The 16,118-nt window shown below is 48.5% G+C and overlaps 1 protein-coding gene and 1 non-coding gene across 2 annotated transcripts in view; one reads left to right on the top strand and one right to left on the bottom strand.

Moving 5' to 3' along the window:
* LOC119382680 (uncharacterized) overlaps positions 1–16,118 on the top strand; it is a 46,566-nt gene that overhangs the window by 19,478 nt on the left and 10,970 nt on the right. Inside the window, exons 2-5 of the mRNA XM_037650482.2 lie at positions 8,640–8,949; positions 13,103–13,346; positions 13,831–13,927; positions 14,721–14,843. Coding sequence (XP_037506410.1) covers positions 8,659–8,949; positions 13,103–13,346; positions 13,831–13,927; positions 14,721–14,843 — 755 coding nt within the window. The 5' untranslated portion in view covers positions 8,640–8,658. The remainder of the gene's footprint in view (positions 1–8,639; positions 8,950–13,102; positions 13,347–13,830; positions 13,928–14,720; positions 14,844–16,118) is intronic.
* On the bottom strand, positions 421–493 carry Trnak-cuu (transfer RNA lysine (anticodon CUU)). Its single transcript has one exon. It is a non-coding gene; the product is annotated as a tRNA-Lys (tRNA).

The following is a 16,118-nucleotide window of genomic DNA, read 5'->3' on the forward strand; positions in this document are numbered from 1 at the left end:
CAGTGACAACCCCTTCCCCCTTGAGCTCGCTTCTGTCGGGCGCGGGCTTGCCCGCAGGAGATGCTCTCAGGCTAGCACGAGAGATTGACGCGCTGCTCTAGCAGGCGGCTTCTCGTTCGTGTGCTCGACTGCTGCCCTTTTGTGTGATAGTCGTAGCGCCGCTGGCAAGCGTACTCGATCGGTCTTGCGGAGTTCCCTTTACGGCCTGCAAGCCCGTGACTGACGTACTGTGCTGCATCTTGGGTTAATAAACCCGTGTTGTTTGTTGACATCCTGCCTCGAGTGCCTTTTCTGCGCCGTGCCGGAGTCGACGAACCCGGCCGTAGCGTCTTTGTTCGCTGCGGCAGTGGAGAACGTCGCGTCCCTTCACGGTCGCCTCGTAGGGTAAGCTTTGCGCTAAACCTATCTCCACATAACTGGCGCCCAACGTGGGGCCCGAACCCACGACCCTGAGATTAAGAGTCTCATGCTCTACCGACTGAGCTAGCCGGGAATGTGGGAATCGAGCGCGCCCTCCCCTTTGGCGCCTCGTTCCCCAGCTAGCGCGTGTGTGGGCCCCGCGTGGCTCGAGCGCCGCAGACCGCCGTTAATCGGCAGCGCCAGGCCTCTTTGTCTGGTGCGAGCCATGCGTCGGCTTCCCGGCGCACGGGCGCGCGTCCGGGCATGCCTTGACATGCTCACATGCTCACGCCACCGAGCTAGCTTACGTCACTGCGCAACGCCTGTCCTCATTGGCCGCCAGTGACAACCCCCTTCCCCCTTGAGCTCGCTTCTGTCGGGCGCGGGCTTGCCCGCGGGAGATGCTTTCAGGCTAGCATGAGAGGTTGACGCGCTGCTCTAGCAGGCGGCTTCTCGTTGTGTGCTCGACTGCTGCCCGTTTGTGTGATAGTCGTAGCGCCGCTGGCAAGCGTACTCGATCGGTCTTGCGGAGTTCCCTTTACGGCCTGCAAGCCCGTGACTGTCGTACTGTGCTGCATCTTGGGTTAATAAACCCGTGTTGTTTGTTGACATCCTGCCTCGAGTGTCTTTTCTGCGCCGTGCCGGAGTCGACGAACCCGGCCGTACCGTCTTTGTTCGCTGCGGCAGTGGAGAATGTCGCGTCTCTTCACGGTCGCCTCGTAGGGTAAGCTTTGCGCTAAACCTATCTCCACACTTTCTAGCGCCGCCGATGCGCCGTCGTGACGGCAAGTATACAAGTTGTCGTCGAGCCTTTTCTTCACTTTTAAGCGAATCTTTAGTAACTAAGATTCTGTTAGTGGCGTCATAGGCGAGAAACCTGGCATGGAGGATGGAAAAAGTTAGGAGAAAGCATTGCGCAATGCGATAGGAAGAAAGTATAGTAGACCAGACATGCACACGCTTGCCCCCATTATCCCGGTAGGCGAAGGGCTCCTGTTCTTTCTTTTTTTTTAGATAAGCGCGCAATTAGCAGATAGGGTGACAGCAAGAGAATATGTGTCGGACGCGCGTTATATACACGTGTACTCGTATCGAAATGAGCGCGTCTTGCAGTGGATTGTACACGGATACTTTCTCTTTCGTTCGTGCTTTATTTCATTCGTTTGCGAACACGGAGCTCGACTAACTTCTAAACAACATAATATATGCCAGAAGTGTTATTATTCCTAGACATAGGTCGGCAAACGCACTCATCAGTCGACTCACTCAGATAGGGCCATGAGTCTGAGTGAGTAATATTTTGATGAGTTTGAGTCCGAGTGCGTCCGGCTGAGGAAAATTTTAGCGAGTCTGAGTCCGAGGGAGTCCGGTTGAGGAAAATATTGGTGAGCCTGAGTCCGAGTGAGCCCTAAGCACAAAATATGTTTCTTGAGTGAGTTCCACCTTCTATTGACGACCTATGGTCCTGTGTACTCATCTTAAGCATTACTATCAGTCTTATATCGGCCTACGTTTATATTCAAGTCTACTCACACATATCTCAACGCATGAGCGTTCATGCGCCACTTCAATATTTATTGATCAGATGCGTGAGTTAGGGGGCAGGGGGTGCTATGCATCCCCCCGCGAACTCTGTCACGACAAGTTCTTGATAAAAATACCTCGTGTGAGTCGCGTATTACATAAAAATGTCCTTACTGGATTAAAACCGCTGATAACAAGTATTGGAAGGTACAAGATCAAAAGGCGTATCGTAGAGCACTGGTGATGTGAGGCATTGGCGTTAAATAGCATTGACACCACGATAAAAAAAAATCCCCACCATATCCACGTAGTGAATGATGTTAGAGGAGCTGGCTCGGAGATGAGATAATCGGGTAAACCGTGAATGCTCCGTACAACTCCTCTACTGTCAGATAAAGACGTGACACGTTGTTACAGTAGCGATTGTGGTCAGGTTGTTGTCGAACCACGAGCGGTCGCAGACCTTGCAGCTGTGGCCGAACGTGTGGTCTTGAAGCGTGCGTCGGCGCCACCAACTTCAGGTAGCGACCGCTTTCGGCGTTTGGCCGCTGCATCCCGCGCCCGTATCTCTTCGAAGTTCTCTTGCCGCCGCTTCCGTGCTGCTTCGGGTTCGCGGGCTTGTATCTCGGGGTCCGCACGACGCTGACGTCTTTCTTCGGCCTCGCGAGCTCTCACCGCAGGGTCTTGGCGCGAGCCCGCGTTGCTGCTACCTTGCGAGTCCTCCGCTCCGCCGCCTTGTCTTCTTCGTTCATGTTATTAGTATCGAAGCGCACTGACTGATGACCGTCGAAAGAGAGAGGAAGCGCGCAGTTGTGGCCCTCCGGCGGTCTCCTATCAAACTAGAGCACGCGCCGGAGTAGAGCGAGCGCCGCATGCTTCAGTTAGCTATGCTATATGTGGCTTTGCCTGCGTTGATATCATCAAGGCGCTCGAAGGACGAAGAAGACGACTTCTCTTACGCGCGAGCGTGCGCTGAGATGGTTATACTTTCCCCGTGTCCTGTGTTACGCCAAGCTAGCGGGAACAATGAGAACTAGCGGTTACTACGGTGATGGACAAACCCGGCTACGGCGATGGACAAGCCCCGAGCGCATAAGGAGCAAGCCCCTAAAAAGCTCATTTTACGCTAACGGACTCATGAGTCGACTTACTCAGGCTCAGGTCACGCCACGAATCTGAGCCTGAGTGAGTCCGGCTATAAGTAATATGTTGGTGAGTTTGACTCCGAGTGAGTTCGCTCACGAAAAAGTTTAGTGAATGTCGGTGAGTGTTGGTGAGTTTAAGTCCGAGTGAGCCAGGTTGAGGAAAATTTTGGCGAGTCTGAGTCTGAGCGAGTCCTCAGAGCAAGATATGTTTCTTGAGTGAGTCTGAGTGAGCTCCACATTATTTGCCTACCTATGGTCCTAGACATACGTACAGGGGTGGTCAAAAGTTCCCAGGCCGCTATACCATTTAAACGAATGGATGCGCGGCCTGGGAACTTTGTACCACCCTTTACATCGCACACATTTACCGGAGGTCGCTGCTGCGATAAAGTATAGCGTTTTGTGGGGCGCGTGGTTCCAAACCTTCGTGTTCAATGACTCTGGTTCGGTCTATATTGGTGCCACTCATACCAATACATTTCATTCTATGGTGTTAAAGTAGCTAATATTTCACTGAAATGTTGCGTGTGTTCTTTATATGGCGACCGCTTCTTTTAGGCCCCTGTATCTTGCGGCGAGAATCCCCCCCCCCCCCTCCCACTCACACACACAATGAAGAACCCCGCGGACGCCTATCGTTTTTCGCACCCGCATAGATGGTTGCAGCACCCGTACTTTGTAGCACTGTTTTCTTATCACATGTCTCAACGAGCTGCTTATTGTATTGATAGCGGAAGCACACAGTCGTACTCAGGCCACTGAAGAAGAGCATAAAAATGAAAAACACGGAATGTATTGCCGGTAAAATAAAGCCCTTCACATATATTACCATACAAATGTTTTTGCGGCGAAAGCGGTCCAGCGATCGAAACTGGATTTGTTTTTGTTCGACCACGTGCATTTTGTTAGGCCCTCGGTTTGGTAACTTAAGAGAACGGTAGCTTAGGCTAGTTGATGATTCAATATGGACATGTTTGCACAGCGCCTGTGTTGTGTCCTCTCCTCTGTCCTCGTTCCATTTGCGCTGTGCAAACATGTCGGTACGGTAATGTCGGTTTGATGATAAGCACCATAGAGCGAGGAAAAACACAGCCGCTCACTAGTCCACTGAGATGAGAAACTTTTCATTAGTTACCCTGGGCTAATGCGAAGCTGGGAGATGGAAGCCCTTACAAGTGCCCTATCTGGCAGCTTTGATGCTTGTAAATGTTATGCCTGGTTTCACGTCGCATATGTATTCCAAGAGCGGTGGCGCTTGTGCACGTGTTTCGGAGGCCACCGCACCTCGAAATACATACACAAGCGATCAAAGTTCAATGGCGAACGACAACGACGTTGCATGTATATCTATGTATAGTCGTCCTTGAGTAGTATGCGACGTTTACCTTGATCTCTGTATACAGCGATGCACCCGCTGCAGTGCACGCGTTCATAGATCGATGGGTCGTTTAAATCCTACTGAGTTTCTTTTCCCACTTTTATCTTTCCACGTTATATAGCTTCATGATTCCGAGCCATACTGAGGGCCTTGTCGCGTTACAAGAGAACCTTCGTCTATATATCTAAGTGCTTTTGTAGTTGCTGTAGCTTCTCATTTAGCTGCCCATTGTAGATCGTATGGACGTGCGCCCGATATCAAAAAAGCGTAAAATGCATTCATCTGTGTTTTTAAGTACTAAGTTGTTGCTAAAGGTATTGAGCGTTCATTTGAGTCATTAAGTTATATATATATATATATATATATATATATATATATATATATATATATATATATATATATATATATATATATATATATATATATATATATGTGTGTGTGTGTGTGTGGACCACGACCGGCCGCCATTTGCTGCGTTCCTGGACAAGATAAACAGGAAATATAAATTGGTTCGATCCATTCGTTAGACGTAATTTCTTCGTGACGTTTTGACTCTGCACAGACATTTAACTCAATCGTCTTCATGCGCGAACCTGTCAGCGTGACGTGCAACAGCGCTCATTGAACGGCGAGGCGAACTATAGAGAGAGGGAGCGAGAACACACTGTGCAGAATCATCTGGGCGTTACGAGCGGTCGGTGGCGTGATCTTGCCTGCCACTCGCGTGGTCACGTCATCCACCCATGGAGAAGCGGCGACCCTGCTGCGGGACAGAGGGCGCGCGACGAGCCGCCTGGTGCATGGAACGCCCTAATCACGGCGCGCCATTCCAAGGGCGGCGACGGTAAACACGCTAGCCGAAAGCAAGCCTTCTTTATTCCTTCCCTCATCCTTCCCGCTCTTCTACTGTCCGTGCTTTCGGATGCGCTCTTCAAACTGAGACTGAGAGTGTGCCATATGGTGCGCCTGCATGCAGCTCTCTTCTCTCTCTTATCTTTCATCTTTCTCGTGCAAGGACAAACGAGATTTTTTTTTTTTTTTTCGTGGGTCAAAAGTGGGCGAGAACGCGACAACACAGTGGACCTGGCGATAAGCCGACATGCACGCTTATTTCTCACGGTGGTGCGCGCTTCGCACTGGAGGACCCCCGTGAGGAAAAAAAAAAAAGCACCAAGAAGGCTTCTTAGAGAACGATCAGATGAACGCGATGGTTTATGCAAGCGTTGAGTTCGCGAGAAAGTGCCAATTTATTTTTTGCTGGAGATGAACGCTGTGCCGCGAGTGAAAGCTTAGAAACTTCGCCGTGATGTGTACTACACAATGTTTGCTGTAAAATAAGATTTAATACACGCTCATGCAGTCACGCTCGAGGAAGCCCAATAGCGATAACTTTAGAGTAAACACAGAAGATCGAGAAAAAACACTGATGAGTTGACTATTTGGCCGTTGAGAGGGAGTGAGAGACCGTGCAGAAAGTGCCGTGTTTCAAGACACCAAGCCTTTGAACAGCACTCAGAGACGGCTGTGCACGGAATGCGTTGCGACTTACATATCGGCTCGTTGTGAGTTCATTAGGAGCGTGAAAAGCGTACTTGAAGGTACGCTTCCACATCGTCGGCTTCCACATCATCGGCTTGTTCGACAAACACAACCCTGTTCGTTTCATCAGCCATCGCTTCCATTACTGGGGGAAAAAAAATGGCAGTGTGTACTTCGAGTGATCAACAGCAGTGCAGGTATGGTGGCTATAGCCTATATACGGTGCAGGATTCCATCGCGTTTTTTTTTCCTTTTTTCTGGACCTTTTATATCGTTAGCATGACATCGTAAAACTTGTTTGGTCACACTGTACAAAGTGGTGGTATAATAGGGGTGCAGACTAAAAATGTATTTTTTCGTAACCTTCTTGTAGATTCACTTTGTCTTGAATGTATCCGATGCGATATATGTAGTCATTGACAATTGAAATTCGAACAACTTGGTGTTAACTAAACCGCGTTTTTTTCTTTTTTTTTTCTTCCCCTCCGGTACGCATAAGGTATGCGTGATTTCTGATTGCCCGCCATTTTTTAGGCCTAAACCATCTTTCGCAACCATATAGTCCCAGAAAGTCCTATCGAGTTCACTCGCAAAACTCATCCTCCTTCGTAATTTCTTTGCGTTTCATTTGTGAGTGACTATATGCGTGGTATCACTTGATCATCGTGTCGCGATATAAAAACGCTTACCAATTTCTAGGAAATTAGGATGTTTTATGTTTAGAAAATGAGGATAGATGGGTAGGAAGTGGCATTTCTTGTGTCCTCGTAAACTCTAGTTTAAACAACGCATGCGGGCGTTTGCAATGGGATAACCCGTATTCCTAGAATGACGCAAATGAAGGTTTTTCCCCCCCCCACAAATGCGTCATAACAGCGCGACTTCGCTTGTATTGATTTCCGCATTGCCTGAGAATAAACATCTACGCACTTGGTGCGACTGTTTCAGCCACCTTAATTGCTGAGGTGCCAACTTCCTGTGTATAGTCGCACTTTCTCTCTTTATTTCTTCATCAACCTTGAATGAACTTCTGTCACATTTCGGTGCTTGAAGAGAGCATATGGGCCTGCAGAGCGGCGTCGGTGACCTTTTAATTCGAATGTGACATGCCACATCCGTCCGCTGCAGCGTCGGCTATTGTCGTCAATGCGAAACGGGGGCGCTATAAAATATGGGAGGATTCCGAGCAGTGCTCGCATAGGTTCGCTGGTGTTCTCTGAGCTGTAAGGTTTAGCCTGCAATTATACACAACGAAGTAAATTCTTTCTAATCACGTTTCTTAAATCTCGAACGGTGCAGCCAATTGTACCGGTATATATATAGAAAGCAGCCCGTCGGCATATATAGCGTCGTTTTTATTGCTGCATACTTGCGCAATACGCTTTCAGGATCATGAGAAACCATGTGGAGTGTCCATGAACGAGATCGTGGTAAGTGCAGCACTATAGATGTGTGTGTAACATTATAGTGTTCGAAAAGGGCAAATTTCCGCTCGAATCTTCGTTCTATCGTTATGTCTCACTTCAGCGTCGGCAATCTCCTGTATGCAGCAATTGCCCTTTCCTAGTATGGAGATAGGAAAACTAGGTCGTTTGTTGGTTACTGTTAGATAGCATACGTGGAGTGCATATTGGTTCAAGTAGACAAGCATAAAATGAGGACGTGTACAGGGATTACAATGCGCCAGCTATAGCAGTTTATCCTGTATATGGAAGTTCATGCGCGTATGCGATGTATTCGCCACGGTTTGTGCTATATACGAATGTGAGACTATCTCTTGTATTATGGTTAAAGCAGCGCAAACAACACGGACGAAGAAGGAGACGCAACGAGTGCTTGTCTCCTCCTCCTTCGCCCGTGTTGTTTGCGCTGCTTTAACCATAATGGAAACTTACCAAGTAGCCCAGTTGTCGACCTTGCTATAGTATATCTCTCGTAGACCTGCGAAGATTTTCATCACTGGTCCATAGTAACTTTTGCTTCTCTTGTTTCCCTAATAACCATCTCCGTGTCTCTCGAGAACAGCAGCGCGTAAAACATTGGGCACGACGAAAAGGGAGTGTGGTTGAAAGTACCACGGTTACGCCTACGTCATTTCTCTGCTCGTACTTTAAGGCTAAAGCAAAGTAGTGCAATTAACATACACAACACCTCGTAACTTTTGTAGTTCATGTATTCGCACTCAATGCGCAGAGAAATGCGACGCTGTATATTTTAGTTGCACTCATGTACGGTCCACCAATTCAACACTTCTGACTTTACACGACGAGTTTAATGCTTGACCCGCAATGGTGGTCTAGTGGTTATATAGTGTCTGACTGCTGACCAGAAGGTCGCGGTATCGAATCCCGACTGCGGCGACCGCTTTTCGATGGGGGCGAAATGCTAGAGGCCCGTGTGCTTATATTTAAATGCACGTTAGAGAACCCCAGGTGGTCGACATTTCCAAAGTGTACGGCGTCTCTCATAATCATATCGGGGTTTTGGGACTTAATAACTTGGATCACAATAAATAATGTCAGGTGTTGCGTAGGGTCTGCCATGGTCTACTGCAATTTTTCTTTTTATTGAACACCTCGTATATATCCACGCTGTGCACTGCATACGTCCTGCATGCCTGACAAACGATATCAATCTCTGTTCTTCACGTACAGGCCTGACGTGGTCGTCATCATGGCTTCTACCTCGGGCAGCGCCAGGCGCGTGCTGAGGCTGGCCAGCCAGGTGGCCCGGCCTATGTTCGCCGGTGGTAACGTCAAGCCGGCGGCTGTGGTATCGGCGCACTGCTGCTGGCCAGTATCGGCGCCCGGAGCCATTGCCCTGCGAGGTTTCAGCAGCGGGCCGCTGTGTTGCCAGATGCAGACCACTGAGCTGTACCGCGAGGAGGCCATTCCGCTGCAGAAGGCCGAACAGAAGAAAACCGCCGTCATCCACGAAGGGCCCTACAAAGAACGACACGTTACGGTGGGTTGTGGTTCTCGTATTCAGCGCTGCAGGCTATCCCCGACGTCTGGAAGAGTTTACCCCCCTTACCCCTCTCGCCAGCACAGGGTAGCCAGCCGGACTGTCCTCCCTGTCCTTCCGTCTATTTCTCTTTAGAAGAGCGGCGAATTGGCAAGTTGGTTAAGGTTCATGATTGGTAGTAGCGAATATTTGAAAGCAGTGATTTAATACAGTTAACGGAACCTCGTTAAATTGAGAAATGGTGGAGGCCCGCGTACTGTGCGATGTCAGCGCACGTTAAAGAACACCAGATGGTCAAAATTTCCGGAGCCCTACACTACGGCGTCTCTCATAACCATATCGTGGTTTTGGGACGTAGAACTCCAGATATTATTAAACTGCGCAGAGAGTCAATTACTCTTTATCTAGGGGTTGCCAACTCGGACACTCGAGTGGCCGCATATAGCGTCACCATGATTTGTGAGTAATTTTAGAATTGTTAGTGCATCCAAACAACTAATAACTTTCCAGAAAACTGACAATGGTGTACCAAAGAAAACATTGGGGAAACTACATCGGCTTCTAATGGAAATTTAACAACACAAGGAAAACGGAAACGAAAGTAGAGAAAATGTCAAATTTGTCGCCAGGTTATTAACCTCCTTGCCTTTCCTGCATTACACCTCTCTCTGTGTCTCGCATTTCTTCCACAATACACGCACAGCACTTTACTAAGCACTATTAACCGACAGCGAAGACCGACGGGACGTTTCTACAGCATCGAGAGTGTGACAGCAGCGCGAGCGAGCGGAAGGAGTGAAATTGGGCCATAATTAGCCGTGACATTCAACTTCTCATCACGAGGCAAGAGTATCTCTAATCTAAATATGTCTAATGCTGCGTGCGATGAACGATGAACCTGGATACGCGCTTTCGTGTCTTGTTGGCCCCCCTATCGGTCGATGTCGACAAAAGTGGGCTTATAAACAGGAGCTTGGTAGTGCCCTATGGCCAGCACACGGAAACAGAAGGATTGGCTTTGAAAGAGGCACAACATCAATATTGTAATGCGATTGTCTTCTTGTTCATTTTTATTTTCAACGAAAGAAAATGCCATATACCTGCAACACCGTGCTATGCCGAGTTATCGGCGTTTCCGCACATGTGGTCGCCGAACGCGCGAGGAGTGACCTCGATCCACTTTTTCAAGCATGTTTTCAGGCCACCACGGCCACGCGTGCTGGTGGAAGCTCGCGACGCATGGAAAAAAAAAAAAAAGGCGTCGCTAATGGTTGGTGCGTGCGTTGCTACCCTTTGTGCAACACGTCGTCTTTCTTACCCATTGCAAGGGAACCGTCTCATTTCGTTCACCATTAGTCGTGCTATGATGATGACGCTGAATCTTTTGTTTTAAATAACAATTACACAAAGGAGACCACCTTGCAATAATAGTGCTTGCTAAAGGCACGCGTGCGTGCGTGCGTGCGTGCGTGCGTGTGTGTGTGTGTGTGTGTGTGTGTGTGTGTGTGTGTGTGTGTGTGTGTGTGTGTGTGTGTGTGTGTGTGTGTGTGCGCGCGCGCGCGCGCGCGCTCTGTTTGTCCCCCAGAGAGAAAAGAAAATTGCGTGGGGTAGCCCGTACCACCCTTAAACCAGTAGAAATATCTCGAAGCACGTTTTAGAAAAGGCAGACTTTAAAAAAATGTTTAGAGGCTAAACCAGTAGAGCGCGGTCGTTGAGGTAAATGCTAAAAGTTAGGCTGATTAAATGTAAGGAAGTAAGTTGTAAGGAAGGAAGAGGAGAGAGAGAGAGGAAACGTAGGGATGTTAAGGAGGTTAGAATGACTGGTATGGTATACCCTACACTGGAGAAGCAACTTCTAAGCAACAATTCTTATCGACGTGCCACAAATTGTTAACCTACTGTGTCAGCGTTAAGCGTAATGACAGCGGGCACTGAGAGAGGGTACCTGCTGAACCAATAGACCTTTTTCAAGCGATCCCAGAACCCCCCGCGGGCGCGCGATGCACTATGGGAAAAGTGTGTACGGCGAGCCCGCCGGCTGTTCCGTCGCTCGCTGCTCGTTGGCGCCGTGGGAGCACCAAACGAAAAAAACGCGTCACCGCTGGTTGACTATTAAATCCTAAATACTACACATGTCTGAACGCGCCTGCTTGTATCTCTACACATGAAATGCGAAAGGAATGATGCAGTCAGTGTAAGTATTACCGAGCGGATGTATACCGGATGTAGCAGTTAAGCGGCATGCGGGTAATCACGTGCTGATACATGCAGTCAAAACGTGCCATCGTGAGCAATGTGAGCTAGAACACCGAATTCGTATTTATTCAATGATTACTTGTTCACAAGCCGCTATGGCATTTAATGCCATAGCGGCTCGTGATCGGGTTTTACCAAACTGTAGAGAGGTGTTACAGTGTTCAGGTATACGGGTGATTATTTGATTTTAATTGACAAGTCACGCGCTGTACAAAAAAGTGAGCACATTCTAAACGTGCTTAAAGAAAAAAAGATATGGGACTAGAATTCATTTGCGAGATGCCTTGCTCTGATAACTTGCAGTTTCTTATTGATACATGTTTTTAAGTTTCACTGCGGAGCATGTTTGCGGGCAGTATAGTCCGCGTTCAGCGAAATCGGTGTTTAATTTCGCGTCGGCGCATTCGAATATTGTTAAACGAGGAATTGTGATGTCATGATTACGCACAGCATTGGAAAAAATTTTGTGCACATAAGATGAGCAGTAGATTCCAGCTGCAAAGTGATCAAAGAGGCGGGACATCCTGCGTATCGCGGTATCGGTTTGCGAAAATCTGTTCGCATGGCAAAGAAAGATTAACACGGACGTCCTCCATCCGTAAATATAATGAAGAAACTAGAAATATTGCAGTTATTCTACATATGTTTAAGAAGTCGCATGGCCTGAAGAACGTAGGGAAGCGATGTGGGGTCGGAAGGTTGTGTTTGCCGTCCCAAAGAAGCTAAGTTGCATTAAGGTCGCAGGGGTCTGCGGTGGGCATAGAAAAATGCGATCAGAGGCATGCCATTTCTTTTGTACACTGTGTAGGAGTTAACCGCAAATTTCTCTTTCTTGTGTCCACATGTACACCGGCCAGACTGGTCGATGTATTAATACGCGCCTCAGCGAGCATCGAAGTTCATTGAATGGAGCCGTCTCATCTCGCATCGCTATGTCAGTCATGAAAATGTAATCCCATCTTCGAAAGCACAGTAATTCTGTACCATCAACCTAATCGGACAACGCGAGAGACTTTGGAGGCATATCATGTCACAAATAACGCCACACTTTGTGTCAGTCAACCTGCTCAGTCGTTACAAGACAAAGAATTCAGCTTTATTAATCTACTGTAAGCACGCGCCTTGGTTGTTTGACATTTTGTGCCTCTTTATGACACGCGCGACGCACTCCCGTTTTAGTATATATGCATTTTTTTTTCACGCATGCAATAAACTTTCACTTGTGTGTGAGCGCTGGTTTGTGCATTTCCTTCCTTGTACTGCTCCTTTCTTTTTTCGCTCTAAGTATTATTCTAACCTGTAGTTATAGAACCAACGAAGGTTAGTAGGCACTTATAGTTCGTTACATATATGGTGCGAGCGGCGCAATGAATGTATCTCATTTCCCTAAATGCCGACTACACTTTCTAATGTACTCTTTAAATATCAGAACCTCACACTGTACTCGTCGACAGTGTCGATAGACGCTGATTCCAAGTGCATCCGCGAGTCATAGACCGCTCCTGCACTTCATAGGCAACCGAGTTGTATTTTTTTTCCATTTATGCCGTAAGGCTCACTGGCGCCAAAAAGAAATAATAAATAAAAGGTCACGCTTCTGAGCCGCGCAACTGATCCAACAGCGGGACAGATGGAAATTGTCGAGAGGTCGTCGCAACTAAACACTGAACTTTGTGACTGAATTGCGCAGTAACATGTTGCACCTTGCCAAATTCACTGTGTCTAAGTCCTGGCACGGCGCAAGCGGAAAGTACAATGTACGGAAAGCTACAGCGCGAGGCCCGCGCGTTCGTCGCGGCGGCTGCTGTGGCGTACACACATTTCCCATGAGCACTTGCGCGCCCGTTGGTGGCGCTCGTGTGCTTGAAAAAGGTCTTTTGGGTTTGACTGCGCGCAGGTACACACGTGCGCCGAGCTGTTCCGCGAGTGGAAGCATACTCGGCCGGGCTACAAGCACGTCAACGAGGACGGCGTCAGCGTTCCCCTCACCTACATCCACACGGGTCTGGACCGCCAGGCGGCGGCCGGCGAGCCCGTCGTGTTCGCTCTTCACGGGGCGCCCGGCACGTATCGAGAGTTCGACTCCCTGGTGCCCGTGCTCGACGCACAGGGCGCGTCGGTCATCGTGCCCACCTTGCCAGGTACGACGGCCACGCCCCGACGTGGCTTCACTTTACTAGAGTTGCATGGTCGTTGTAACATCGAGTAAAATCTGTTGCTGGTCGAGTTGACTGACGTCGAAAGGATACATGTTTGCGTAGACAAAGAAAACGAAAACTCAATGAAGAAGTAGGAAGGGGAAAGGTAGGTTGGAAGCAGAAACTTCGTTGTCCCCCCATTGACGACGTACCTTAGTTAACAGAAGCGAACTGCACTTACTGCCAACTGCAACTGACACCACTTGCCTCGACACACATATTTAGGGCCTTTCTACTCAATCCGCTTTCCTATACGGAGTAGCATGTAGGCGTTCATATGACAGAACTATCGGCACTTGACACTTTAATCTCTCTCTCTTTCGACACCCATTCACTAACGAAAGGGGCGGGAGGTTTTCGTTTACAGTAATTTGGCACTGGAGCGGTGATGGTGTTTCCATAGTGCTTCGCCCCATGCTTTTTCCAGACTTGAATTTCACCATGAAAACGCAGAGCTTCTGGCACTCAGTGGAAGAGCGGACGGATCTCCTCAAAAAGTTCCTCAAGGCCATCAACGTACGAGAGTAAGCACGAGCGACTGACGCCTTTGATCAGAATATTTTTTTCGTGGTGTAGAATTTTGTGCCGAACTTCGCTCACCAAAGTGGCTTGAGATGTAACATTTCCGTATCAGAGCAACCTGGAACTAATGTCTATGGAGCCTTAGCAGGCTCCATTCCAAGAATGAATGAATGAAGAGGTACACTTGATGACATTAACATCGCGCGTATAACACTAAATAGCAATATCTATGGAGTAATGTGACATCGCGGGATGCGTTTTCCTTATACAAGCCAAGAGAGAGATAAACATTTTAATGAAAAGCTGTTTGCTGTTGCCTATGGGCGTTCTTGTGCAAGCAACAAATGCACAAATAACAAAACACAGCATGTTAACGTTTGTGTTCTTGCTGCCGGTGCCTTCAGCTACGTAGATTATTATGGGACTGTGTCCTCCGGCTCAGTGGATGAGCTTCACGACTGCTCTTGTCGGCATCTCAGTTAGCCATAGGCAACCCGTAACATGTGAACAGTTCTACTAACAGGCTAATGTATACGCTTTTTTTAATGCTATCCCATCCCGCACATTAAAAGCTGAAGGTGGGCTGTTTTAGAGGCATAAAAATACTTAGCGTACGCATGCACACGCGCATGCGCAGATCGCGACGCTAAGTCATGATGGCCTTTTCGTAAGCAGAATCGATGGCGACCTAAACAATTTGGCTTCCAGAACTTTTCGCAGTCGGTACATTTTTTCGTGTGTACATCGGTGAGTGTCAAAATCTTACAGGCTGGCATCCGTCTCTTTTCTTTCCAGAATCGACATGATGGTCGCACACAGTAGCTCCATGTATCCAATGCTCCATCTGGCGTTACGAGACCCGGAAATCAATATTAAGTCTCTAGTATTCATCGCCCCTTCTGGCTGCCGGAGAATCACGTAAGTGCTGTTTCTTACGAAGTTCTCGCTGTAGCAAGAGCAAAAAGCTTCACTACACGTCGTTCGGCTATGCGGTACGTTTCCCGTGACACGCCTAACATCCTATAAGCACGAGAGTTATTTTCATTTTCCGGCGCGATTGAAATTTTCCCACAACACTATGTAGGGATGGCTTTCAACATGTCAATTTCGCTGTTGCAGGCAACGCAGCCCGCATGCTTTTAACAATGACTGTATGTATTCTGTGTGGCCCGATGTCGTAAAGTATTTGCCAGAAATAAGCTGCGTACACAGATGTCCTTTCGGACCACGTCTTCCGCGTTACAAGCGAAAACAAACTGATAAAGACGATCGGTTGGTCGTGTTTGAACCTGGACGGCACAAACAGAAGATCGATGTACACACGACAGCGTGTGTTCGATGTTTTAAATGCGGAGCTAGGGTAGCCACCCCAGCGGAGCATTTAAATGCGGCGTCGGCGGCGCCGTCCACACCCCCACTGCGCATGCTCGGCTCGTCTCGTGCCGGCAGCAAGCCTCTCCTTTCCCTCCCTCCCTCTTCTCATCCCTCCTCTCCGTCCCTCCCTCCTCTCCCTCGAACGCGGGCGGTGTGTATATAAGCGGCGGAGCGCGCTTTAGGAATTCAGTCAAGGGCGTCTTTACTTGGCTTGCGCTTGACTTGACTCGAGTAGATGCGATTGAAGCAACAGTACCTTCAATCAGCGTCCCACCACTCGTTGAAGGCAACGTTACCTCACCGTCGCCGGCGTCAACAACAGCGTCCAACGCAGAAGACAAGGCTGCGAAGAGACGAGCATACGACGCTGAACGCAAGCGTTTGAAGCGAGCTGCGGACCCGGAAGTTCGTGCACGCTGGAGCCGTTCAAGTCGTACTTGGTGTGCGCATCGTGTAACAATTAAGCATTCCCAAACCATACCCAATTACGCAACATTCACGCGATACCCCCACCACTCTGCGACGCATTTACTCGAGTTCCCCCCGTGGGAGGATGCGGGCGACTTTTCTTTTTGTTTTTTTCAGCATCTGTCTAACGATGAATGTCACACGTCAGATCGTATGCGGCTCCCTTTAGCAAACTTATAATCAGTAGTTGTATGATTCTGCCTTATTAGTACACACGCTGTACCGTCGGTATTGAAGTGGGAGGCTCTGCAGGGTATAACCACTCACTGGTTATCGGACGAGACTATCATCCCTATCATTTGACTGCAGGAAGAATTAAAGCCTCTTCCGATGACCTCCAGTGATAGTTCC

Source organism: Rhipicephalus sanguineus, chromosome 2 (genome assembly GCF_013339695.2).
Source record: "Rhipicephalus sanguineus isolate Rsan-2018 chromosome 2, BIME_Rsan_1.4, whole genome shotgun sequence".
Classification (NCBI taxonomy): domain Eukaryota; kingdom Metazoa; phylum Arthropoda; class Arachnida; order Ixodida; family Ixodidae; genus Rhipicephalus; species Rhipicephalus sanguineus.